The sequence below is a fragment of the Penicillium brevicompactum genome (genome assembly GCF_028827555.1).
Source record: "Penicillium brevicompactum strain IBT 35665 chromosome Unknown utg000001l_segment0_segment0, whole genome shotgun sequence".
NCBI lineage: Eukaryota > Fungi > Ascomycota > Eurotiomycetes > Eurotiales > Aspergillaceae > Penicillium > Penicillium brevicompactum.
In genome coordinates, this window is record NW_026623203.1 from 7,007,598 (window position 1) to 7,031,598 (window position 24,001).

General features: G+C 50.0%; 12 protein-coding genes across 12 annotated transcripts; 6 read left to right on the forward strand and 6 right to left on the reverse strand.

The window, feature by feature from the left end:
• Positions 1-189: 189 nt before the first annotated feature.
• Positions 190-1,853, reverse strand: N7506_002244 (putative carboxylesterase; the record flags this gene model as incomplete). The annotated part of the gene is made up of 2 exons (XM_056951540.1): positions 190-447; positions 507-1,853. The coding sequence occupies 2 exons, from the start codon at positions 1,851-1,853 to the stop codon at positions 190-192; spliced, it is 1,605 nt and encodes a 534-aa protein (XP_056817455.1).
• Positions 1,854-2,542: 689 nt separating this feature from the next.
• On the reverse strand, positions 2,543-4,547 carry N7506_002245 (SET domain-containing protein; the record flags this gene model as incomplete). Its single annotated transcript, XM_056951541.1, has 2 exons — positions 2,543-4,372; positions 4,434-4,547. 2 exons carry the CDS (start codon positions 4,545-4,547, stop codon positions 2,543-2,545), a joined length of 1,944 nt encoding a protein of 647 aa, XP_056817456.1.
• Positions 4,548-5,234: 687 nt separating this feature from the next.
• On the forward strand, positions 5,235-5,819 carry N7506_002246 (mitochondrial 54S ribosomal protein uL14m; the record flags this gene model as incomplete). The annotated part of the gene is made up of 4 exons (XM_056951542.1): positions 5,235-5,249; positions 5,300-5,384; positions 5,451-5,675; positions 5,749-5,819. The coding sequence occupies 4 exons, from the start codon at positions 5,235-5,237 to the stop codon at positions 5,817-5,819; spliced, it is 396 nt and encodes a 131-aa protein (XP_056817457.1).
• Positions 5,820-6,047: 228 nt separating this feature from the next.
• Positions 6,048-6,934, reverse strand: N7506_002247 (DNA-directed RNA polymerase II core subunit RPB9; the record flags this gene model as incomplete). The annotated part of the gene is made up of 4 exons (XM_056951543.1): positions 6,048-6,092; positions 6,161-6,250; positions 6,515-6,686; positions 6,858-6,934. 4 exons carry the CDS (start codon positions 6,932-6,934, stop codon positions 6,048-6,050), a joined length of 384 nt encoding a protein of 127 aa, XP_056817458.1.
• Positions 6,935-7,478: 544 nt separating this feature from the next.
• pin1 (peptidylprolyl isomerase ESS1) lies at positions 7,479-8,167 on the forward strand (the record flags this gene model as incomplete). The annotated part of the gene is made up of 4 exons (XM_056951544.1): positions 7,479-7,481; positions 7,533-7,933; positions 7,984-8,100; positions 8,158-8,167. 4 exons carry the CDS (start codon positions 7,479-7,481, stop codon positions 8,165-8,167), a joined length of 531 nt encoding a protein of 176 aa, XP_056817459.1.
• A 1,135-nt stretch (positions 8,168-9,302) lies between these two features.
• On the forward strand, positions 9,303-10,022 carry N7506_002249 (uncharacterized protein; the record flags this gene model as incomplete). Its single annotated transcript, XM_056951545.1, has 1 exon — positions 9,303-10,022. The coding sequence occupies one exon, from the start codon at positions 9,303-9,305 to the stop codon at positions 10,020-10,022; it is 720 nt and encodes a 239-aa protein (XP_056817460.1).
• Positions 10,023-10,906: 884 nt separating this feature from the next.
• N7506_002250 (uncharacterized protein) lies at positions 10,907-11,674 on the forward strand (the record flags this gene model as incomplete). The annotated part of the gene is made up of 1 exon (XM_056951546.1): positions 10,907-11,674. The coding sequence occupies one exon, from the start codon at positions 10,907-10,909 to the stop codon at positions 11,672-11,674; it is 768 nt and encodes a 255-aa protein (XP_056817461.1).
• A 403-nt stretch (positions 11,675-12,077) lies between these two features.
• N7506_002251 (uncharacterized protein) lies at positions 12,078-14,881 on the reverse strand (the record flags this gene model as incomplete). The annotated part of the gene is made up of 4 exons (XM_056951547.1): positions 12,078-12,135; positions 12,190-12,353; positions 12,403-14,514; positions 14,576-14,881. The coding sequence occupies 4 exons, from the start codon at positions 14,879-14,881 to the stop codon at positions 12,078-12,080; spliced, it is 2,640 nt and encodes an 879-aa protein (XP_056817462.1).
• Positions 14,882-15,112: 231 nt separating this feature from the next.
• On the forward strand, positions 15,113-15,876 carry N7506_002252 (nuclear cap-binding protein subunit CBC2; the record flags this gene model as incomplete). Its single annotated transcript, XM_056951548.1, has 3 exons — positions 15,113-15,450; positions 15,503-15,694; positions 15,747-15,876. 3 exons carry the CDS (start codon positions 15,113-15,115, stop codon positions 15,874-15,876), a joined length of 660 nt encoding a protein of 219 aa, XP_056817463.1.
• Positions 15,877-16,016: 140 nt separating this feature from the next.
• N7506_002253 (pyridoxal 5'-phosphate synthase glutaminase subunit PdxT) lies at positions 16,017-16,867 on the reverse strand (the record flags this gene model as incomplete). Its single annotated transcript, XM_056951549.1, has 2 exons — positions 16,017-16,587; positions 16,635-16,867. 2 exons carry the CDS (start codon positions 16,865-16,867, stop codon positions 16,017-16,019), a joined length of 804 nt encoding a protein of 267 aa, XP_056817464.1.
• Positions 16,868-17,417: 550 nt separating this feature from the next.
• On the forward strand, positions 17,418-18,695 carry N7506_002254 (4'-phosphopantetheinyl transferase family protein; the record flags this gene model as incomplete). Its single annotated transcript, XM_056951550.1, has 1 exon — positions 17,418-18,695. The coding sequence occupies one exon, from the start codon at positions 17,418-17,420 to the stop codon at positions 18,693-18,695; it is 1,278 nt and encodes a 425-aa protein (XP_056817465.1).
• Positions 18,696-19,578: 883 nt separating this feature from the next.
• On the reverse strand, positions 19,579-23,675 carry N7506_002255 (anaphase promoting complex subunit bimA; the record flags this gene model as incomplete). Its single annotated transcript, XM_056951551.1, has 8 exons — positions 19,579-19,745; positions 19,808-20,572; positions 20,842-20,867; positions 21,095-21,162; positions 21,212-22,272; positions 22,352-23,056; positions 23,108-23,281; positions 23,339-23,675. 8 exons carry the CDS (start codon positions 23,673-23,675, stop codon positions 19,579-19,581), a joined length of 3,303 nt encoding a protein of 1,100 aa, XP_056817466.1.
• Positions 23,676-24,001: the final 326 nt, after the last annotated feature.

Consider the following 24,001-nt stretch of genomic DNA (forward strand, 5'->3'; position numbering starts at 1 on the left):
AAAGTCTGTAATATAAATGGCGTTGGGTTGAGATTTGATGTCTTGGAAACTGGAAAATGACTATATCCACTGCGACAGCAATAGTCATTGCATCTTTGGAAATATGTACGATATGCACTCATATATGACGAACCTAATTCTCCGCTTGTAATATCAATGCATTCTCTTGATCCAAACAAACCAGTGTCTTCACACTGGTATCTTCTTACCCAAGCTGCGCCAAAAGTCGCACCTGCTCTTCAACTCAGCTAGCTTGACATTCTCAAAACCATCATCCACGATCAAAAATTCCTCGCCCGTAGACTTGAGCAGCGGTACGCCCGGCTGCGAGGAGTTGGTCACTTTATGCGCATTCGGATCACCGGTTTGAAAGAAACTCGCAAATGCACCCGCGTAACCTTCATACACGACAGGATTTGTCTGCTGAACAGCGTTGATACGGTTCCACTATCGCTTGATCAGCTCCCATATAAGCCCCTCTTGCCAATGATAAAGAAAGAACTTACATAGATTGTATCACTTCCATGTGTCGCCGGCGAAATTGTGTACTCCCCCAGATATCCCTTCGCCGAAGCAGCAGACGAAATCCAATATGCCGGACAAGCGAGAACAACGTCACGATAAACTAGCCCAGCCCGTACGTATGAGGAATTGTAAACTTGTATACTCTCGGTGGATCCTGCAGCCGGGTAATGGATCGACTCAGCTTCGTCGATCTCTTGATCTGACAATCCGGGTACGAATCCAGTCAACCAGTCATGGAAACTTGCAGCGGACGAGTTGAAGCCATTTCCATCTTCACTCTTCAAACCAGACGGGATAAAATTCTCCCCTTCGTGGGTGTTATACATGCCCCAAACGAACTGCGTGTTGACTCCGCCACCATTCAAAGTCTCAGTCAGTGTCTCGACGAGGAACTCCCCATCTATAACAGGTGCCCATGTATATGAGCTCGTGGTCCAGGTATTGCTTGCAGAAATGATGAGGTTTGCATCCCGGATTTTCTGCACATCTACTGACTTGAGACAAGCTAATGTCTTCTGCTTCTGCGCGCGCGTACAATCGGTCAAATTGGCAAGCTGGGTAAAGATTGCTTCTGACTGTGGGGCGTTGTAGGCGTATGTCTTTGGCCAGAAGGGTGAACTGGCTAGGGCTTTGGAGAACAGTTTGGGCTGCCCGTTTCGGCCATTTGCGAGGACTTGAGCGACGACTGATCCTGCTCCGGCGGACTGGCCCCAAATTGTGACATTATTGGGATTGCCACCGAAGTTGTGGATGTGCTTTTGGACCCATTTGAGGACATATTGTTGGTCGAGTAGGCCAGCGTTGAGATCTGAAGTTGGCGAATCTTTGATTGCCTTACCTGGGAGGAAGCCGAATGCGTTGACACGATAATTTGCGTATATGACAACGTAGTCGTTGATATTGGTCACATTCAGTATGGGAAATGATGACGGGGGTATTGTGAACGACGCGCTGCCTTGGATAAATGCTCCGCCGTAGAACACCACTAGGACCGGTCTCTTGGTGCTCCGAGATACCTCCCATGGCCGTGAAAACAGACCGAGGTGGAGACAGTCTTCTGTGCCATTGACCGTGCGCTGTGGGCACATGTCGAAGTCTTGATCAGAATCATAGACACCAGTGATCTTCAGTGGAGGCTGAGGGGCGCGAAACCGGTTCTCACCGGTTGGTGCTGCAGCAAATGGGATCTTGCGGAAATATGAGAGATTGTATGTGGTGTCATATTGGCCTTGGAAGGAACCATAATCGAGGGAGACCAGAGGACCATCGTATGCATGGGCAGTGAGTCCAAGAGCAAGCAGGGTTAGCAATGGATTGAATAGCTTCATGCTTGGGGAGTGATATCTTCACCAGACCTATTTCCCATGGCGTTCAGCATGTCAATCTCTATCGCTTCTCGGACATATATAGTCTTTAAGCCAGGAACTATGGCTCCATTTGGTCGAGTGGCATTCGGCAGAACAACACCCGAGTTCCCTTTCATGGCCTAGCAACAAGTCAGCCACTGGTAGGCAAGCAATATGCAAATCCATGATGGGTCGCTCATTGGTGCAGTTATTGTCGATGCCACCCGGGCAAAATGCGGGGGAGTGGTGGAAGAGCCAGTTCGGATGTGATCATCCCGACTGTTGTCCATGGCTCAAATGTCTTGATCCATTGCTTTTCCCTCTTGTTTCGTAAAAATGCTCAGATGTCTTGCTGATAGTTTTTAGATGTCAATTCTTCACGCAATTTCTATCATATCTGTTTCCTATGGTCTCATTGAAATCCAAGAGAACAGAACATAATAAGATCCATCAGTGCTGTCTTGATTGCATAGTGCGTTCTTATGCGTTTAAATTCGCCGCCATACTCATTAATCTTGAAGAGAGATATAGAAATTATACCAAAAGAAAAATCAAGGGTCCGTCCAGACCTGAAAATGCATCGCAATCCAAACACCAATCCCCATGCAAGGGAAACAAACTATTGTGACATGTACCCGAAACTCCATCTTATTTCATAGACCCAATGCTCTTTACATAGTCATACGCAGCTCCCTGGTGCGCCGGCGAGATGCTCTCGCATCTCGCTTCGACTCATTAGCGTCGCTGGTCTCCGTTTCTGGAGTATGCGTGTCAGACAGCTCAGGCGTGGGGGTGATGCCGAAGCTGACACCGCGGTCTCGTCGGCTAATGCGCGATTGAGCATCGGGGGACAAAAATCGGTGAATGGTGCGGTGGTCCATAACGCGATCATCACCGTCGGGGTTCTTGTCGGTGTATGGCCATTGGAATCCGTAGAGTTTGGAATGGCGCTCACAGCGTGGGCATTCACGGCGAGTCAGGTAAGAGTTTGACTGTAGGAACCAGGAATCGCATGTTTGACACTCTACCCATCGATCATACTTTTGCGCAAGGAGTCGTGAAGTCTTGGTGTAGTCACCAGGCACTCGAGCAACTTGGGAGTCGGTCTCGACGGAGTCCACGATGAATCGCCGTTTTGTGTAGGGCCTTCGCGCTTTTGGTTTTTCGGTGTTGGCTTCAGCAGCGTCATTCCGGCCTTCTGGGGAAGCCTCAGAGCGACTATTGCCATTAGGTGCCTCGGCCTGATTTGGTTCTGATGCGACCTCCTCGGCTTTGACTTTCGTTCCAACTTCGTCCACAGTTGTGGGCAAAGTCGAAATCGACGATCGGTGAGATTCGTCGGCGTCGGAGTGAGGAGAGTCATATTCCGTAGTGTCAGTTCCATTTGCTTGATTTCCCCCAATTGTGTCTGTAATAGTGGCTGCTTCGGGCTGGGTCGAATCTGCAGTGATGGAGAGCGGTGTTTGTGAGCCGGGTGATTGATCCGCAGTCAGTTCTGCGAGGTCACCCTTCAACTTCGCCACCTGAGGTGAAGTATGGGATAAGATAGTACTTGGAATGAGCAGAGTTTCCGGGACAGGAGTAGCGTCTGATTCAGGGGTGGGCACAGATTCACCAGCAAGTTCAGCAGCCGAAATCTCTTTCCGTAGTTTGGAAACCTGTCGCTGGAATTTCGCCCGCTTACGTGGGGTGGAACAAGACACGGTTGAGGAGTTGTCCGAATCATCGACTTGAGGGCTGCGGCGACGTTTCCTGCTTGTGGTGCTATCGTTCACAGATGCAACATCAGACACGGGACTGGATTCTCTGCTGTTGGCGTCCGAATCGGCATTTTGAGCCCATCCATTCCGAACGAGCCGCTCGCAGGTCTGGCATAAGCACTCGCAATTGTCAACGCCAAAGTAATCTTCTCCGTAAGAAACCGTAATTTCTTCTCCCTCGTGTATAGTGCGCATCGCAACCACAGACATGCCCTCATTCCCACGCGTGGTCAGACTCCCATTGGCGTCACAGTCGTGATTAGCGAAGCGCGCGGGGCCCAGGAAGAATGATGGGGTCTTGCGACGACTGGACATCACAATGCTAAAGTCTTTGCGCGTGAGGCCAAGATCCAGTTCCTCTTCGTGCGTCATCGATACAAGGGTTCCAGCAAGGTATTTGATCTCCTCGCCCTTCTTGATGAACCTGCGAGCGCAAATAGCAGCCTCGTGTTGTGTGATAATGTATCGGTTGGTTGTGGTAACCTCGAAGGGAGAATCTGGAAGATACATCTGAATGTACTTGCGGAGATGTCGGCGGAACCACTCCTTTTCACGCGGGCTGCGGAGATTGGCGAGGTATTTCTTGAGGCCTGATATCTCCAACAACTTGCGTTCGGCGGCCGGTAGGTCCTTCTTGACGATAACATCATGGAGGAGAATGCGCCCAATGTCGTCGTCGTGGATACCGCGTGCGGGACTGTACTTAGTGCGGTTCTTGCGAGTTGTGGTCCAGAAGTAGGCCTAGAAGTCAAAACAATCAGCAAACGGCACTCGATGTCAAAGTGCGGACGAAGGGCCATACATGGTCTACCAGCGCATCGGTTGCGACGTCGTCATAACTGGCCAATTTGGCCAGAGTAAGACGCTCGCGACGTTCAGCCGCAGGCGAAGTATTGCGCGCTTTCCTGGGGGGCATAATGGGCGTGGTGAAATGCGAATGTCTGAGTATCTGAGAGACGAGGTGTCATGGAATGCTGAGAAAGGGCCGTGGGGAGGACTGGAGATCCGCAGGGTCGAACCCAGGGAAGAAAGAAAATTCAAGCCAAAAGAGTGTAGTTGTAGCGAGGAAATAGAAATAACATGTCTGAAGATGTCACCATTGAGGCTCGGAGACAGGAGAGGTTCCTCCGCAACGCTTGTTTTTAGGGGCGGAACCGCTGTCTTATCCGCGCATATGGACCTTTCCCGATTTCGCGCATGTCTTCAGGGCTACGTGCTCTGTTATTGGGGGACTCCACGTTTGAATTGTGCCAATAGTCCAAATATGGACATAATATCACTAACTTTACACTGATCACTCTATTTCTCTGCAATTCTCAACGAAACTTGCCCGATCATCCGAACTATCAGATAAATTGATCTCGTTGCCTAGGATATGTCGAGAGTCCAAGTATCACCAACATGGCAAACGTAGAACGTAGCCAGAAAGTAAGTTTTTGAAGAAGCTGGATTAAAAAAATAAACAAAATAAAATCCAGTCTTGAAGTCCGAAGTAGTCAACATATTGACTTCTATATCGACGTCCGGAATAACTAACATCCGAGATGGGAAGTCCGTCTCGAAACAAATTGCGGACAAGCATCATCTCCATCCGAACCACACCATGATTCAATTAAAGGCAAGTAGGTTGCTCAAATAAGACATGGAGATAACTGACCGTTTTCCCAGACACTATTAAGTTGCATTGACAACTCGGGCGCCTCGATCGTCGAGTGCGTGAACGTCCTGAAGAAGAAACGGCCCGCGACAATCGGTTAGTCTCCGACCCAGCATCCACCGGGGAGATAACGAGCTCATGTTGACATGATTTTGAAAATAGGTGACCGGATAGTCGTCGTCGTCCAGAAGCAGCGATCTGCAGGCTCCGAAGCCACCACCGCCGCCGCGCTCGCCAACAAGGTCCGCCGCGGTGATATCCGACATGCCGTCGTGGTGCGCGTGAAGAAGGAATTGCAACGACCGGATGGCTCGCTGGTTCGCTTTGGTGACAATGCTTGCGTTTTGGTGAATAAGTCCGGGGACCCCATCGGAACAAGAATGAACGGTTAGTGTGATCTCGAATCTCGGCTTCAGCCTCGACGCTCATATCATATCTCGACATACTAACATTCCTACAGGAGTCGTTGGACAGGAGCTACGGAACAAGAAGTGGTCAAAGATCTTGTCCCTGGCGCCGGTTCATGTGTAATATATCCCATTTCTACCGTTGGCAAAGCGTTTTGTGTTTGGCAGGATAAAATTTACTCCATTGTATCAATAGAAACCCGCATATTCAAAAAATAATTTGTGCTTTTCTCTGTCTCCAATCGCCAGACTCCAGTATGCATCCCAAACTGAACAAAATACCGCAAATCGCAAAAACCATGAAAGGGGTATCAAAAGAGACCACCGCATCAGCAAAGAAGAGGAGCCATGATCACATGTAGACATTTCCGCATGCGCAGCAGACGTAGTAAAGTTTCTATATGAAAGGTCACGAGAGGGTCAGCGGAATTCAGATAGAGTTGATGTTTGCAGAATCGCTCTTACCATTCCTGTCTCAGCGGATCTTTGTTGCGACTGGAAGAAGACGGCTTCTGTTTCGAGGCAGCTGGGGCATGTCTTGTTCGCTCGGGGAAGCTGTCGGCCGTTAGTATTAGTATAAGTTGAGCAGCAGTAATCAGTGTGAACAGAAGAAGGCAAGGTCACGCAGATTCAACATCCTGGAAGGGACAGCCCTCCTCCACGGGTAAGAGGGGGGGTTTGAGCATTTGGCTTGGAAATGGTACAGCAAGACCAATTTCAAGCCTCCAAAACCAGTCCACATCCGGGTTGTGATTGCATCCGTGACCCCAAAAGGCACTGGATTTGCCACATAGGGAATAAAAGAGTAGGGAGACGAACCGTAGGGTCGGAAGCCACATCCTGAGTCACACCAGCAGTATCTCCGACTTGACTGTGGAGCTTGTTCTGGTACACACAGTAAGAGGTGGCCGGCTCACCGACGTGACAGGTGCGGCAAGTGAACATAAGTTGGTTGGTAGCGCGATCTTCCTTGGGGTAGAGGAGGTTAGAGCTATGCATGTGTTAGCTATCTGATCAAATAGATGCGACGAGACCTTCAGACCCGATCAACGCCGGTTTGAGGGAGGTTGTCCGCTCTTTGCCCAGGACCGAAGATGGGGCGACCCCCTCGAATCAGAGGTTATAGACCCCGGTCGCATGGTGTAGATATTGAGGCACTCACCATTCACGGCAGAACTTGAAGTGAATCTGCTTTCCCTGCTGGGTCTCGTCGGCGGCGGAGGGTGAGGGACTGGCCATGTTCGCGTGATCGAGAGTTGGCAAAGGGACGAGGTGGGAAGAAAGAAGAGTTGGTGTTTATTTCAAGCGTCCACCTTGTTCCAGTCAACCAGCAGTGCAAGAAAAATAAACCGAAATAACGTTTGATCCGTTATTCTACCGCAAATCCCGTTGAGGTTGAAGTGAAAAGGATGCCAAAATAGGACTAGCGTTATTTGGCACGTGCACTCTGACCAATGAGCAATGCGTGAGGTCGATCAAGGTGCGGCGGCGCTCGAAATTAGCCCTGGAGTGATGATGGGCTGGGGCTGCTGGGCTCCAAAGGCTCTTGATCGCTCTTGCTTGCGGTGAAGTTGAATTTGAATGCCTGGTTTTATTTGAAAAGCGCGAGCAGTGGTCTCACCGTCGATCTATTGTGCAATGTCATGGAGCTTAGCTATGTTTGCAGTGTTTGCAGGAGACTCCCCCGCAGTTTCCATCCGCATAGATCATTCATTAACATTTGCTACCACAAACATTCACGTTGCACTAATACCTCCAGAAATTATTGAATCCAACAATTAAAATGGTGTGCTACTGTCATACAATTCAGTCCCATTCAGCACTAACTGAATTGCAGGCTGATACAGGTCTTCCCGATACATGGGAAGTGCGTCATTCCAACTCCAAGAACCTTCCTTACTACTTCAACCCCAACACAAAAGAATCCCGCTGGGAACCTCCTGCCGATACCGATACCGAAAAGCTTAAAGTCTACATGGCGCAGAATCATACCCCGACCGCCCGTCCCGATGCCTCGGGCGAAGGCGAAGGCAAAATCCGCTGCAGCCACCTGCTCGTCAAGCACCGCGATAGCCGTCGCCCCAGCAGCTGGAGAGAAGCCGATATTACCCGCTCTAAGGAGGAGGCAATTGAGATCCTGAAGGGCCACGAAGCGCGCATTCAGTCTGGAGAGATTAGCCTTGGCGAACTTGCCGTTGCTGAGTCTGACTGCAGCAGTGCCCGCAAGAAGGGCGATTTGTGAGTGAACGCGTCAAACAGAGTGATAACACTCATACTGACTGTATAAGGGGCTTCTTCGGCCGTGGTGAGATGCAAAAGGAGTTTGAAGATGCCGCTTTCGCTCTCCAGCCTGGCCAGGTCAGCGAGGTCGTCGAGACCGCCTCCGGCGTCCATCTCATCGAACGGTATGTCAAACCCTGATCTACCACACATAGAACGATGTCTTCTAACAAATTCAACAGCGTTCAATAAGTTTGAGACCGTGGATTATCTCTTCTTCGCTCCATGAGCGACAGACTGGCGGGGCATTTTTGATCGCATTTACACTTTGGATCTTTGGTCTCGCGCACTGGAAAGTTTTATTTCTTTTAAAATAAACTGCAATGAATGAAATGCCGTCTCTGACACCATCTCCTTGCGCGAGGTATCTCGTCTCCCGTCTCGGGTAGGGATAGTTTAAATGTGCCAGCAACGTCCTTCTAATCAATATGTCACCGCCCAGAACGTTAGGTGAAAGCTATACGCATTATCTGATACAAAAATACTTTCCCAAGGAATCCCCAAGTCTTGAGTGCGCTGTAGTACCATTTGATACACCGCAAGCAAAAGATGCCAAACAACGTTGGAATTCCACCAAAAGGCCCCGGAAAGACATGAGAGAAAAGATGATTGAACATGTTTAGGTCTACATACCCGTACCTTCAAGACTTAAAAGATTTAAGTGCTTCTTAGGTTGTTTCAAATCCCATGAGAATATTGGCTAGACCTCGGGGAAAACATTGACTGCACCCGTGGACGTCAAATCGTAACAGGCCACTGATGAGACTACATCGATGTGAACCGACCTCCACCTACGTTCACCTCACATCCGGATGACAATTCTGTTAGTTTCTAAGGTTCTCCATAGGCATGCTTATTGTTTTAGCATACAGACAAGCTTTCATAAACTATGGATCGACTCTACAACAAACCTCGGGGCAGACCCCGACACCCGAAAAGCAATTAGACCAATAACCTCACTCACACAACCAGAAGTTACTAGACTGCGCTGTATGATTGGCCGATAGTAGGTACGAGAAGAGAAGTGGACAATGCCCTTGGGAAACAATGCTTAATTTCATGAATTAAACCAATAGGGATTGAGTTCACACAATGAAGGCTTCTTGCTATTGTTTTTCAATGGAAAGTATAGATCCCCCGGTTCCTATTTGGGATGGCACACAACTATATCGGTCCCCCTCCTGACTTGAACCCTCCTGGCTTCTCTCTCATCCTCAACTTTCAAGCCTAGCTAACTCTCAACAAACACACACTGGTTAGCTTCTTGAATACCATCAGATCCTCATTTGTTTGCTTGCTACTCACATCATTCAAGTCAAACACAATTATGACTTGCAATACCAATCTTGCAACTCGGCCCAAGCCATACGATTTGAGCAACCAACCTAATATCTTCAACTATGAACTCCAATCCAGAGACTTCGATATCCCCGCTGATATTCGGGTTCCTCGAAAGGTGCGAGAGGCCGTGTGGGGGCTTGAGAGCCAAGCTGAAGATGCCATCTTGTCCATGAAGAAGCTGACGAAGCGCCGCGACGACCGGTTCTTCGCCCTGTGTCCCCGTGACGTAGAGCAGTTTGATCAGCATGCACTTTCTTTGGAGCACCTCCTACAGTGGAAAGCGGATTGGAATACCCTCGACCCTACCCTCTCAACCTCTGCCAAGGTTCCCATCGATGCCATCTACATCTTTGCCGACGAGGATGCCTACAATAAGACCCGCTTGGAGCACAAGCAGATGGTCGAAGCTTACCTCGAGGGCAAGTTCCATGTCTGGCTGAGTGAGTGCAGGGCCATCAATGTTCTCGCCCACCACACGATGTCCAACCCTCGCAGCCTCCTAAACAACAACCCTCATGTCTACTCAAATTTTTGCAAATGGTACCAAATCACCTTCTCCGGCGCCATGGGGGAGTGGGAGGCCTACCGGACAGGCCTATATCTACCAACCTTCGAGCAGACTGTGAGTGATCTCCGCAGCATGATCAACGACCGCGTCGAGGGTGGGGCGGGCTTCGCCCGATCACTCTCCAGCAGCCCGGAGTGAGCTGCGGGGGCTTCTCGTGAAAACTGGGAGGAAGGTGAAGAGGGAGATGGGGGTAATGATAGGCCCATCTTGGGTAACTGAAGCAAATCTGACCGGCGTGTCAGATGAAATCGGCGTTTTGGTTTCATCTTTTGTGCCTTTGTCCCCTTTTGTAGGGACGGCAATTTTTTTCTTTTTCCTTCTCTAAATCAAACTTTTGTCACTTCACTCTTACTTCTAGAGTTTAAACAAAAGTGACTTTGGAAAGTAATGACTGAGAGTAGGTATAAATATTCCGTTGAAGCTTCCAAGGTGATTAGCTACACTGGCTCACTCCGCTGCTTGGACCCGTGAACGCGGTGCGCATATAGGATGCTGAACTCAGGTATGGCATTCAAAACACTCAAGTTGAAGTCTCTGGTCTTTCAAGACAGATCTAATGACTCATGAGACAAAGAGTGCTATGAGAGTGAGAGGTTGAGATGCAAGCCGGTCACGTGTATACCTCAGCCTTATACACTAGATGGAATGGCTTTGACAGACAGGAACAGCACATGCATGTACCAAAGCCAAATGAATATTCCAGTAAAAGGGGAATTCTAAATTATAGTATGAGACAAGTTTGGTAAGTCCACAAAGAGCTAACAAATGTTGAACAAAGGAAATCGTGAAGTAGTGGGAAACACAAGGTCTTTGATGGACAGTTGCGGAGACTACTTTGAGAGAGCCCATCCTCCTCTATGTTAAATACAAGACGGAGTTGTTTTCTTCTTCCGGTATAGCAAATTATACAGACACTCTAATCCTCAAGCAAAGCAATTATAACAGCCGCCAGCCGCCCTCCAACGTCACTTTGCCCTGTCCTTGCCAAGACCCAATCCCATTGAAACATCCCAAAATCCGTGATGTGTCTGTTCTGGATAGTCAAATACCCACTCTGTGGCTGTATATGGGATAGAGCAATCTCAGCATGCTTGAAAGGATCGCACTGCTGGGGTCCATGGATGATAACGCTTGAGTCGCACACAGCGACCTGTGCAGAATGCTGGGCAAGAGGTGATAAGAGAGTCGGCGAGGACCAGGCTTACGTTACAGATTATAAAGAATGGGAAAACCCTCACAAGCCCGCAAATCAACTCTTGGACATCAGTTCGAACTCAAATGACGACAGCTCCGAAGATGAGGACGTCTTTGTTGAAGCCGCGGAGTTCCTCCCTGTTATATCTTCGCGACCTCCCACTCCAGTCCTGTATGGCTTTTCAGAAAACAATGTTTTCGATTTGAGCCGAATTTGTGACTCGGTGATAGTTCCTTCCGTTCGATGGAGTTATCGCGCAAGGCGTCATCAGACCCGGAATGAACGGCATACTAGATGGGAGGTGGAATCTGATACGGAGTCCTTTTGCACATGTTTGGAGTACATGGACGATGAAGAGCAAGATAGTGATGACGGAACTGTGTATGAGCAAGCGCTGGGTGAGGCTTCTTACGGCAAGGCCTTCATTGCGGAAATTTCCGAAAAGTCCCCCTTAGAAGCAGAGCCTGACATTGCGAATATCAAGGAGAAGAATGCCTACTACAGTATCTTGGGATATCATGTCAGAGATAAAGCCCCGCTCGAGCGCCTGGAGGATGAATCCTTGGAGTTCTACGGCTTCACGAAAGAATATTGAGAGGAACAGAAGGCTGCACAGACCCCCTTGTGCTAGAAACCTGTCTCTGTGGCTCCAACCTTGGAAGAGAAGATTCAGATGTTGATGGTAGCCACTTTATACCCATTCCAAAGTTTGTACTGAAGTATGCTCCATGGATTACAAAAAAAGTAGTCTGGGTAATCTAGTCGTAGAAAATCTTGACACATTAACAAAGCAGTCATTTGAAGCCTTGGAGGTTCCGAAGACGCAAGAAATACAAAGTATAAAATCATATCCACCGATTCATGTTACTCTAGACATATGATGAAGACATGGAGCTTGAGGTCCGAATAGCTCTATGGCACTGAATGCCGCACTTGGTGCGGGATGGATGGCAAAGTTCGAATATCAATCCGTCCGGCAATGTGCACGAACATGAGCCTCAAAGACTAGTGTTAAGTCGCTCCAGACGCGAAGTGATAGCATCGATGACAGCAGACCTAGGGATTATTAGCCCAAAACTTGAAAAGCACACGGAAAAGGCATTGACTCACTCTCGTTCAACCATCCTCATTGCATCCGCAACCTTGGCTCGTTGCAAGCGTTGTGGTACCTTGGGCTGACCATTGGGTGAAGCAGGACTGCCGGGTTCAGGGGAAGGCATCTTGCTTGAAATAGACTTGGTTTGGGCCAAGAGATCCAAAGCGAGGCGTTTGACCTAGATAATGTGAGTAACAATGAATAGCCCAAAGGAGGATCTGGCTTACGATTTCGATTCGCGGGATGAGTTCTTGGTCTTCCTCGTGATTGTTGCTGGGCTGCAAAGATGCAGACAACTCCTTCACCTCTCTGACCCAGGCATTCTCCTTCTCGCTCAATGGACGACCGCCCGAATTCAAGACTTTAGTGCGCAAAGCCTCGTAGCGACGGTTGAGCTCGCTTTGTTTGTCATGGGCTGCCTGTAATCTCTTGTCCAAGGCGTCTCCTGTACGAACTCCCTCCTTCCGACGTCCATCCTCGCCGATTTCGCTAGTTACTCCCTTAACGCGTTCTGCGACGTCCGAAAGCTGGCGCAGTTGGTCCTGCATCTCGCCCTGTAGCCGTTCACATCTGCGGAAGAGGTCCGACGCAGCACGCTCAAGGGCATTCGTGTGAGCTGACAGAACGCGGTGGGCAGTAGCCACGAGGTCCAATGTTGCTGGAGAAAGACGCACTTGTTCCTTAAGCGTGTGACGCTGGCGATGTGGAACATGCTTCTCAATAAACGAGTCGAGTGGAGAGGCTGCGTAGAAAACAGCGGGGACTTGATAGGGTGCCCGACTCGGGGGCAAGAAAGGCATGCTCGGTGCTGGCGCCCTTTGCTCATAAATCGATTTGTCGAGAGCCACGGAAAATGAGTCTTCCGGCGAGTTCATGACGGCTGCGTAGGGGCTGGATGGGTAGTAAGTGAGGAGCATATATCCGAGGTCAAAGTCGTGGAAGATCAAGGACCCGGCAAGGTGCTCCTTTCGGGGGGTGAGATCGCTATCGGAAACTTCCAAGATTTTTTCTCGCTTTGTAACTTCTCCATCACAGAGAACTTGGAGACGGAAAGCAGATCCCGCGGTATCTTCGGTTTGCAACTCGGCTTCCAGTCTCTGGGTCCAATCCGAAAGAGACAAGTACACCACGTTTGTTGCAGTCGTGACAAAGAAGGAGTATCGAGAGTTAATATCCCTGGTGAATGTGGGCCATGTAGTTGAGTCCTCGGGCTTTTTGATGGTATCCAAGGATTCCACCAAGACCAAATCAGCAGGCTCCGAAAGGGGTGTTTGGAACGCGTTCTTTTTGGCTTTAGGAAGCCACTGTCCTTCAACGCCGTCAAGTTCAAGACAAACATGAACACGGCCATTGGTGCTGGTGAGAGACAGCACAGTGGCCGAAAGCTTTTCTTGGTCGGCGGCTTCAACTGCCAACTCCTCTTCTTCGCCCATCATGAGATCCTCCACGTCCAGCCCGGCAGCGATGACAAGGATATCACAGAGATCTAAATCATCAAGCTCTTCACCGGTGTCAAAGCGGAACGGACCCTGCAGCCTAGGAATAGCGCTGGGGTTCGATGGGCGAGTGAACACGTCTGCGCCTTGGATGGTTCCAACGCTGGAAGGTAAAGGCAAGGGTTCCTGCTCGTCAATCTCAGACAGCCAATCGTACTGTTGCCGACAGGCAGTCAGTTCCTCGTTCGAATCCTCAGGCTCCTGCTCCAAGAGTCCAAGTTTCGGGATGATTGTTGCGGAAAGAGATGGAATAGTTGTGGAGGGAGCTTGCCACTTAGAAGGCAACAATGGACACAACGCATAAAGATCTCCAGGTTTCATAGCGATCCATAGAGTCATGGGTGCCCATGCATCTTCCTTCTCACTTCCATTGCCAGCGAAGCAAGCGGAGGCGACCTCCATGTCGATTAGATCGGCGGAAAATCCCTTGCTCTTTCCAAATCCAGAGGGAGCAAAGTCTTGGTCGCAAGAGGTTCCATCAACCAGTTTCTTCAAGTCAATTGCCAAAGTGGGTTGGTCAAAGGACCAGTGGTTGTTACGGTCCAGCTCCCACACGCGCACCGCCGCATCGGTAGTAACAGTCACAAGACACCCACCCAGGTTGCTGTGCAGGCCGAGTGGATGCCACAGCGCGGAAACCACTGGCGCTTCGGGGCGAACATGGGTGGTAGGGCCCAGTTGGTAGGTCTTTAAGCGAATAGAATCGGAGTTGGGCGAGGAAAGGTGTGAGGAGTCAGGAAGAACGGCAATGCTAACGGTGTCTTCACAAACGATCGCAAGGAAAGCACCGTTGGGGGAGGGAATGATCTGTTTGATCAGTCCAGAAACAGGCACAGCTAGAACCTGTGCAGATGTTAGCTATTTGGTACAAGACAGTAGACAAGGGAATTGAGGATATGCATACCCGGTAAGGAGGAATCTCAGCAATGTCGCCTTTCTCCTCACGCTGGCCAGTAGGCCCCTTCTTCTGCTTGGCGTGGTGTGCCCATTGATCTTTGAGGCGGGCTAGGTTTGACCACCGGATCTCGTTGTCAACAACAGCGAACACCTCATTCCCTCGCTTGGCGATTGTTCGCGTCGGTCCATTGGCTGGAGGCTTTCCGTCTTGCTGCTTCTGGGCTGGAGTTTGGGTAGAATTGCTGGACAGGAACTTTGCGCCTGGCGAGGGCCGGCACAGCCAGGCAGGCGTGTAACTGTTGACCTTCGGCATTGATTTTTGGAGGAGAGTAATAAGTCAAGTTTATAAAAGAAAACACTCAGTTCATATTTGACGGTCGGAAATCGCGTGAAACTGGCAGGGCGGGTATGAGGGACGCAAAGTTGTTGATGCGAAGTGGAATTCTTGCGCCAAGATCTTTCTTGTAGCTCCGAGCTTCTTTGCTCCGTCAACTACGTACATCGCAACCACCAACCCTCCCCCATTCTTCTTGAGCTTTTCACCATGAGCTTACTAGCGGTTAACACGGTCGACCGACTGGATCGACCTAGCGCATACTTCGGCGGCAAGGTGAGTTTCATTGATAGCGCTGCTGCTGCGCGGAACCCAGCTCGGAGACGCACCAGACTAAAGGATCGTACACAGAACAAGCGCCGCAGATATAACGAAGAGGAGGAGCAGCAACAGGAGAAGCCCGATGATAAGTTGAAGAACGCAACTACCCTCTACGTGGGAAATCTGTATGCAGCCATGTTCCAACTAGCAAGCCTTCACGTTCCTTTACTGACCAAGTTAAGCTCCTTCTATACTACCGAGGAACAAATCCATGAACTTTTTGCCAAGTGAGAAACAACCCGAGGATAGTGTTAGGGGTTTAACTAATCTCAATAATAGGTGCGGCGAGATCAAGCGACTGGTCATGGGCCTCGACCGATTCAACAAGACGCCCTGCGGTTTCTGCTTCGTGGAATATTATACTCACCAGGACGCGCTGGACTGCTTGAAATATGTCGGTGGAACAAAGCTGGATGAGCGGATTATTCGAACAGATCTTGACCCTGGATTCGAAGAAGGTCGACAATTCGGGTACGAGACTACCTCTTTAGAATGCAAGCACAGCAAGCTAACGTTTTCACAGGCGTGGCAAGTCAGGTGGCCAAGTTCGTGACGAATACCGTGAAGAATACGATCCTGGTCGGGGTGGATATGGCCGCGCCTACGACGAGCAGCGCCAGCGCGAGGAGGATGAATACGGTGCCGGAAGGTAGGTCGGTGCATAATGGAAAAGTGCTGGCTCGGAAATTCAATGGCGTTACTCTACGGGAGGTGAAACAATTAGCAGATGCAGGAAATGTCTATTCACCAAACAACCTATTTACAAGAGTCTTTTCTCTGCCTTATATATGGTCTATTGCTTCAACTTGTTCCGCTTGAGCACAGCTGCTTGCACCTGCTGAAGCCACCAAGCATGAATTCTTGCGTCGCCTGTCAGTTCTGGGTGGAAGCTGGTACCAAAGACGTTGCCTTGTCGCACTGCCACGATATCTCCAACCTCCTTATCAGGATCGCCGTCCTGACCTTCTGTGGCTGAACGAGCTGCGGGTCCAACTAATGTGGCCAGTACTTCGACTTCGTCTGCTGTTGCTGCTTGCGCCACTGAATCTCGCACCTGTCGAGATGGTGCCACAATGACATCTTCTTGCTTGATTTCTTCTGTTTGCACACCCTCATGGTGCGGCAGAATCTTTTCAACAATCGGAGCTCGAATAAACACGGATGGGAAAGGAGCGGCATCTGCACCCAAGAAAGGCAGATCCAATGGGCCTTGGAAGCTCTCAGTCTGTCGGCCAAAGTGGTTGCGGTTCACTCGCACGTCGAGACCTCCAATCAACTCCTGTCCACCCTTCTTGGTCTTGTTGGCGGACTCGGCTAGCAAGATCAGGCCAGCGCAAGTACCCCACGTTGGTTTGCGATCCACTCTGCACGTCTGTTAGATTTGTTATTTTGCTTGATCGGCGCCACTTACTTCACGAATTCGCGCAATGGCTCAAGCAAATTGGATCTCGCTGCAACCAAAGACATGGTAGTACTCTCTCCTCCGGGCAAAACAAGGCCGTCGCATGCTGCCAGCTCTTGTGGCGTTCGTACTTCGATGAAATGCCAATCCGACGGGGAAGCTTGCGCCGTGGCCTTTTTCAGTAGCTGTATATGCTCAAAGAAAGCACCCTGTAGTGCGAGAACTCCAATGGTGATAGTCATCTTTAATTGAGGAGAATTGTAGTATCTAATTTGCCTCAACAGCATCACCGATGACTCTTTTCGATACACGTGACTCAAACTTTCCCGGCGGGGAACTTATCACCACGTGAGCTATTATCTTTTTATCTAATCCGTAATCGGAGCCGTCCAGCCCTGGAGGGCTGGAGGCGACCTCGGGAGGTCTTACTATTTGCAACCTTAGAAAGTTGCTCTAGAACTCTTTAGCTAAGTTGATCCTCTCTATATTTCCCACATAAAAATCTTGTACTTGAACATCTTGACCCTTGCGCTTTGTGGCTTTCTGTATGCATCTGACCTCGGGATGTCCCACATGTTCTTGATAAGGTTATCTTCACGTGCTTGTATCACGATAAGCCGATAAGCCGCTGTCGTGGGTTGTGTGCTGTGCTCACTCAGCTCTTCTCAAAAACATACGGATATTTCCAATAACAATAATTGGGTAAATATCGAGAGACTGAAAGCTGTGGGTATCATGAATGAAAGTTCTTTGTCCTAGACTGGACCAAAATAACGACCCGTATAGATCGATATGGAGCACAACTCGATCACCCACCAAGATGCGTCCAAGGTATTCAACTCGGAGCAAGTTGATCAGTCAATGATACATCATCCGACTTTGATTCGGTGGTATGTTGATATTCGACGCTGGGAGGACCAGGGGCTCGACCTTCCTTTGGTTCATACTCTGACTCAGTCTGACCAAGAAGCTGTCAAGAGGTACTTTCACGCTTCAGACAAGCGCATGTCCTTGGCCTCGCAGCTTTTGAAGTATTACTTTGTCCACCAGACTACCGGTGCAAACTGGGATGAAATTGAGATTCAACGTACTCCCGCTCCGGAAAAACGGCCGTTCTACGATGCGAGCCTTGATTTCAACGTCAGCCACCAGGCCGGCATCACATTGCTGGCAGGTACACGTGTTGCAAAGTCCGCTACATCCGGGGCCAACTCTCTACCTCGTGTCGGTGTGGACATTGCTTGTGTCGATGAACCCTCTCGTCGTCGCGCCAATCGGCCTCCGAAGACTTTTGCCGAACTCGCAACATTCGTGGATGTCTTCGAAGAGGTTCTCTCATATAATGAGCTTCAAACAATCAAGAACCCCTTAAAGACCGTTCGACTAGCCCATCCGCTTGGTATGACCAAGATTGATCCGAACGACCATAATGAAGAATTACTTGCGGGCTACGGCCTGCGGCTCTTCTACTCGATCTGGGCTTTGAAAGAGGCCTATCTAAAAATGACCGGAGATGGCCTCATAGCTCCTTGGATTAAGGAGCTAGAGTTCTCAAATGTTATCCCTCCAAGCCTTGCTCCACCACAGGATTTGTGTCAGCCCGATCAGGCCACCCATGCTGCCTTTGCCATTGCACCCTCGGTACAGAGCTGGGGTCCGCCATATAGTGATATCAAAGTCACACTGAAGGGCAAGGTTGTGGATCATGTGCGCTTACAACTTGTCGCTTTCGAGAATGATTACATTGTCGCAACAGCAGCTTCGGGCCCTAATATCGGCGCTGTATCCAAAGATATCGTTAATAAAGACGATCACCACTTGCCCGGATATATCAATGTTCTTGATCCTGCACATGGTTCTAAAAACATCCGAATTGCGCCCGTTGCGGGTCGAGATATCGGAGACCGAGACCCCTGGCGAGTCCATTCGGCGATCAGTGACCCTTGGTTGTCCATGCAAGAGGTCAATATTGACATTGACATTCGGCCCTGTGCCGAAGGGCGCTGCAGCCACCCGCAGAACCCCCACTCAGTCTTTGCGTATGTATATCTCCGGTGGACCTTTCATTGACTTTGCCATACTCAACCTCCATGGTCCAAGCTAACTCTTAATCTCTTTCACTAGCAACATAGATTTAACAGCGGCTGGCCTCTCTTCTCTTGAGATCTGATGTCCTTGTTCCTCGAATGTTGGCTTTTTTTCGGACTCTCGAATCTCTCCCATGGTTACGTCCCATTCATATTAGAGTGGACTTCAGCAGCGATAGTTCCCCACTTGGCATATTTCTATGCATTTTTCACGGCGTGGTCACTAGCGATGCATGCATGTTTAACGAAACCATATACGAAATTGAATCACTGAGCAAGATGCAACTCTTCAAATTTATCTGGAGACTTGAGGAGAGAATTTGTATGAGAGAGCCCTCCAGGGCTGATTTCAAGGTTGATTGATGTATAAATGGGTTCCAAGGTTGATTCACGTTCTGCGGATAACTAGAAGGGGCGGAGCATCTGTTCGGCCAGGAGGACCTGGAGCCCTGGCGGGAGATAGAATGCAATAATTCAAGAAAAGTCGGTTCGTGTCATGCATTCGCGCTAAAGATATATACATTCCGGTTGCAAAAGGGAATAGGGGGCAAAGTCCAAAAGAACTGAGGGCTAGTTATATCAAAGTCTAGTGTGTTGTGAGTCCCCCGTCAGTTGTGTCACCAAACTGGTGAAGGGTATGTCTAGAAACTCCAGATCCATTTTGTGTGGCTTTATATGCCAGAAAGGGGCACCAAGGTGTTCCCAGTCAGCCCGTGCTTCGCATCGAGTTTTTGGCGGCGTTTTTTTTTTTTGTTGCTGAGGACATTTGGTTTGGTGGCCCGCAGGTAGCATTGTCTCAAAAAACACAAGAAACAGCGTCAGGCACCGTGGGCATGACTCGTAAAATGTGACAAACATTTTTGCTATTAGATCTCAACAGCGCTAGACACGCCGTTGGCGCGGGAAGTATCAACCTCGATTTTGGGGACATGGGTCATTGAGGCGAGGGTCGCTAGCATCGAGGCGCGTGTAGACTGAGTGAGATTGTCCACATCCCCTGAGCTCAGGTCTTGCGTCTGGATGGGAGGCAGTACTAATTCGAGGATGAGTTAGTTCTGTTATCAACGCGCGTGGAGCATTGTCTAGATGACCAACCTTTAATTTTGATAGTACCCGAATTGAATCGCCAGGCGCGGGGCGACAAGACGTGGGAGTAATTTTCTGTCACAATGGGCACAATTGGGACACCGGCCTTGACTGCCAGGTGGAAAGCACCCTTCTTGAAAGGCAGGAGCGTAGGCTCATCGGAGTAGCTTCGAGTACCCTCGGCGAAGATAAAAACACTCTGGCGGTGGTCGCGCATCTCGGCAGCGGCGCCATCGAATGCCTTGAGGGCAGTCTCTCGGTTGGCACGGTCAATGAAGACAGTGCGAGAAAGAGACATGAACCAGCCGAGGAAGGGAATGTTGCGCAGAGACTTCTTGGCAGTCACACTGCAGTATGGTGGGAAGACGCAGCCAAGCATGAGCACATCCAGCTCGGTCTGGTGGTTGCCAATGAAGACAGCGGGGCGGGTAGTGAGGTGTTCTTCGCCTTCAACAATCTCGAACTTTACACCGGTGGTAAAGCGCATCATCCACTTGAAGCCTCGTCCAACTGCCCATTGTGAGATACGTCCATAACCGACTAACCGCAGACAGGCCGATGCGACAACGCCATATGCTGCAACGACAAGGAGGGAGCCGTACGAAGCAAGGCAGCGAGCGACGAAGGCGGCACGGGGCACTTTCTGGCCAATGGCGAAGAGAGATACTGTTATGACCACAAAGGAGCTCACGCCTGAAACAATATAAGAGCCGAAAGACATGGTGACGGTTGTTGGGTGGAATAGAAGACCTGGATGCGATGAGACAAGGAGTCCTAGGATTAGAAAAAGGAAGACATACTTGGTTCACTGAAATGGGCACACCCAAGCCCACGGCTATAAAGTAACGATATGAATGAGAGCGAAGTGGAACAGCAGATCAAGATCAAGATCAAGACTCCATGACTGTGGGGAAGAGCAAGTCGGAGAAGAAACGTTGAATCGTTTTTCTGCCCCGATGCCGACTCACCGCTTTGTATGTGCAGATGACGCTGTCACCCGAACACAATAAACATGCGGGGGAGCGGGGGATATCTGTGCATACCAGCCATGGAGGTCTTTATCTTGTGACTGAGTAGGTTACAATAGGTACTTTTCAATGAGAGATGTAAGCACCAATGTGATGGTGTATGGGGAAATTCACATTCAACTAATGTACAGTACACCTTCATGCCAGGTCTGAACCTGGAAAAGAAAACTCCACAGTGATGCTGTGCAAATAGGACCTTAAAACGCCGAGTTCATAAAAAAGGGGCACAGGGGGTCCACTGTATAGACCTGGAGCGTCACAGGTCTACGCTATGTCCTCATCCTCCATATCGTCATCGTCCAACGACTCCATTGCGTCCTTGATGTATTGTGCAGCCTAGGGAGGTGTTAGCGGTTAATGTATCAATAGGGATGTTTGAACATACCTTTGGGTCCAAGTTCAAGGCCGCCGTAAAGTGCTTAACGGCACTGGGCCTATCATGGAGTGCTTTGTATAGCTTGCCAAGAAGGTAGTGCACGTTTGCTTCATCCGGCGCCATGTCCTTGAGAGCCTTCAACTCGACCAGAGCAAGGTGGTGTTCACGCAGCTGCATCAGCACTCGAGCCTTGCGGAATTTGGCTAATACCGAGTTGGGGGCTAGGTGGGAGGCTCGGCTGTAATGCGCCAGGGCATCTTGGGGATTTTTCCTTTTCTCCAAAACCAGGCCAATGCAGCAAATGAGTACGGCGTTCGTGGGATTGATGCTGGCTGCATTGCGGAAATGCTGCTCGGCAAAGTCCCACTTGCCCATCTTATCATACACTGTACCAAGTCCGTACCATGCGTTGTAATGTCGGTTGTCCGCGTTGATGCCGTCCCGATAAGCTTCCAGTGCTTTGTCGTATTCTTCGTTGGCGACGTACTCGTGCCCTTGTAGGGTGAAGGCATACGCGAATTCTGGATCGATCATCGTAGCGCGCTTGAAGCACTTCAACGCTTGATCGTGATCTCGTTGGTGAGAGAAAGAGTTACCAATGGCACACCATGCTTGAGGTGACAGCCGATCAGTCTCGAGCAGTTGATGTGCTAGGTAAGCCAGCTCAATGTCGCTTTTCAGATGCCACAGGACGGTTGAGTAGATTTCCATATCTTCGAGGCGGGAGGGTGCCATTTTCTGGACTCGGGCGAAGTATTTGGCAGCTTCTGTGTAGCTTGCTTGCTCGAAATTGGCCCGGCCAAGTTGTGAAAGTACCCAGGGCGTTTCACGTTGTCCTGTTGAAATGGAATTGAAGGCGGCTATGGCGTCGTGGCACCTGTAGCGGCTTAATGCGAAATGTCCCGCTGCGAGCTTGCTAAACAGACCAAGGAGCCAATCTAGGGCTTCCATTTCTTTTGTCTGTTCGGCATTTTTGGGCAGCGGGGGGATGGGATGATGGGATTGCGTCAGTCCGTTCCGATGATCTTTGCCATCGTTGTCGGGGGGTTTCCATGGGCTTTCGGTTGCCACTGACAACACGGCCAACGGTAGGCACAGATCCTGTCCGTCCTTTGGTTGGCACTCCTCGTAATTTTTTCATTTCGCGACCATCTCTGCCGCTGAGTGTGCTATTTGAAAGCTTGCTTGTGGTGGGCTTGATTTGATTAAATAGGCGAACGCTTCGGCGCTGGGGTGCTCCAGGTTCGGTGGGTTGTGATGGGGGAAGGGGGTGAGCGACCTGTCCAGACACTGTGCGCTTGCGGTCGCCAAATCTCGATGTAAGGGTTGGCTCTCTTTCCATTTGTGTCGTTGGTTGAGCTTCTGGATCTGTTCGTGTTTTGTATCTGGGTCTGATGCCCGTTGGGCGCATCCGTGGTGGAGGCTGCCCTGTATGATCAAGGCTCATGGTTTGGATTGTGCGTGTCTTTCGGGTCGGAGCTAATGGTGCATCCCACGTAGAGTCTGGATCAGTTACACCGTTGGCGATGCGGAATTCATCGGATCCACTGCTCTGTCCGCCTGGTGTCTCCATTCCATCCTGAAATACTGGCTGTGCGACCAATCCAACGTTGGCAGAGCTGCCATTCAGCTTTTGCCAAAGAGAAGAGCTCCCGTAGGTGGTTTCAGGCTCAGCACGAGATGCAGATACCATGAAAGGGTCAGATTCAGGTCTACCGGAAGGGTGCATGGCGACTTTTGCTTCTTCGACCCCAGTGTCGTCTGGCACCGAAATTGTTTCCTCTGGCGAAGAAGAGATTATTGCTAGCAGTTCAGGGCTGAGTTGATAGATATTTGGCACTCGGATATTGACGCCTGCTCTCACGTTAGAAGGTTCCATGGCTACGAAAGAAGAAGAAAACATACCGGTCTCACACAAGCCCAAGAACGCATCCCACATGAAGGGGTTTAGCTTAAGTGCCTCCACGTAGCTGTCCACTGCTTTGCTTAGATCCTTGTGCGCGTGCCAAAGCTTTCCTTGCAAGCAGTACACTGCTGCAGCGTCGGGAAGATGCTGTCGCTGTGTTTCGCTGTGTTTATCTGCGATTTTGTCAGCACTAAAGCTCGACTCCTCGGTTCAAGTTCATGAAAGCTTACTCCAGTGGTTTTTTGAAACCCATAGGCTTTTGCTGCAATCCAGAGCTGTCACACCGTCTAGGTTTTTACCCAGGTCTAGACACGTTTGTGCAAACACATAGGCGCAGCCGGCGTGTAGTCCGCGCGAGCCCGAAACCTGGCTGACATCAAATGCGGCTTTCACTTCTCCATTGTGTAGGTGGCAGAGGGCAAGCAGATACTGAGCTTCGAATGATCGCGGTTCGTAGGCGTAGAGGCGCGCGGCAAGGAAAAGTGCGTTGCGAATTAGATTATTGTCGAGTTGGTAGTAAATGAGGTGCCGTAGCTGGCTGGCAACATGTCCGGTGGACAAGGCCATGGTGAGGGGTCCGGGGCACGTTATGCGACAGCGCAGGGCAAGTCAGGCGATCGTAGAACTTTGGGTTTGAAAGTTGAGGTAGGGATTCAATCGTAGGATTCGGGTGTTCGGCGTATCGGTCACATCAATGTCCAGCGCCTTTGTTGGTGTCTTTCAAGACGCGGGGAGGAAACAACGCGATCAAGGTTGCAGCGCGAGCGAATACTCCAACGGCACCCAGGAGACATGGAAACTCTCCCCAACAACTTCACTTATTCGTCTGGATGCAGCGATTGTTCTCGATGCGCCTGCAGGATTGGAACGTGGAATGTAAACCCAAGCCGGAA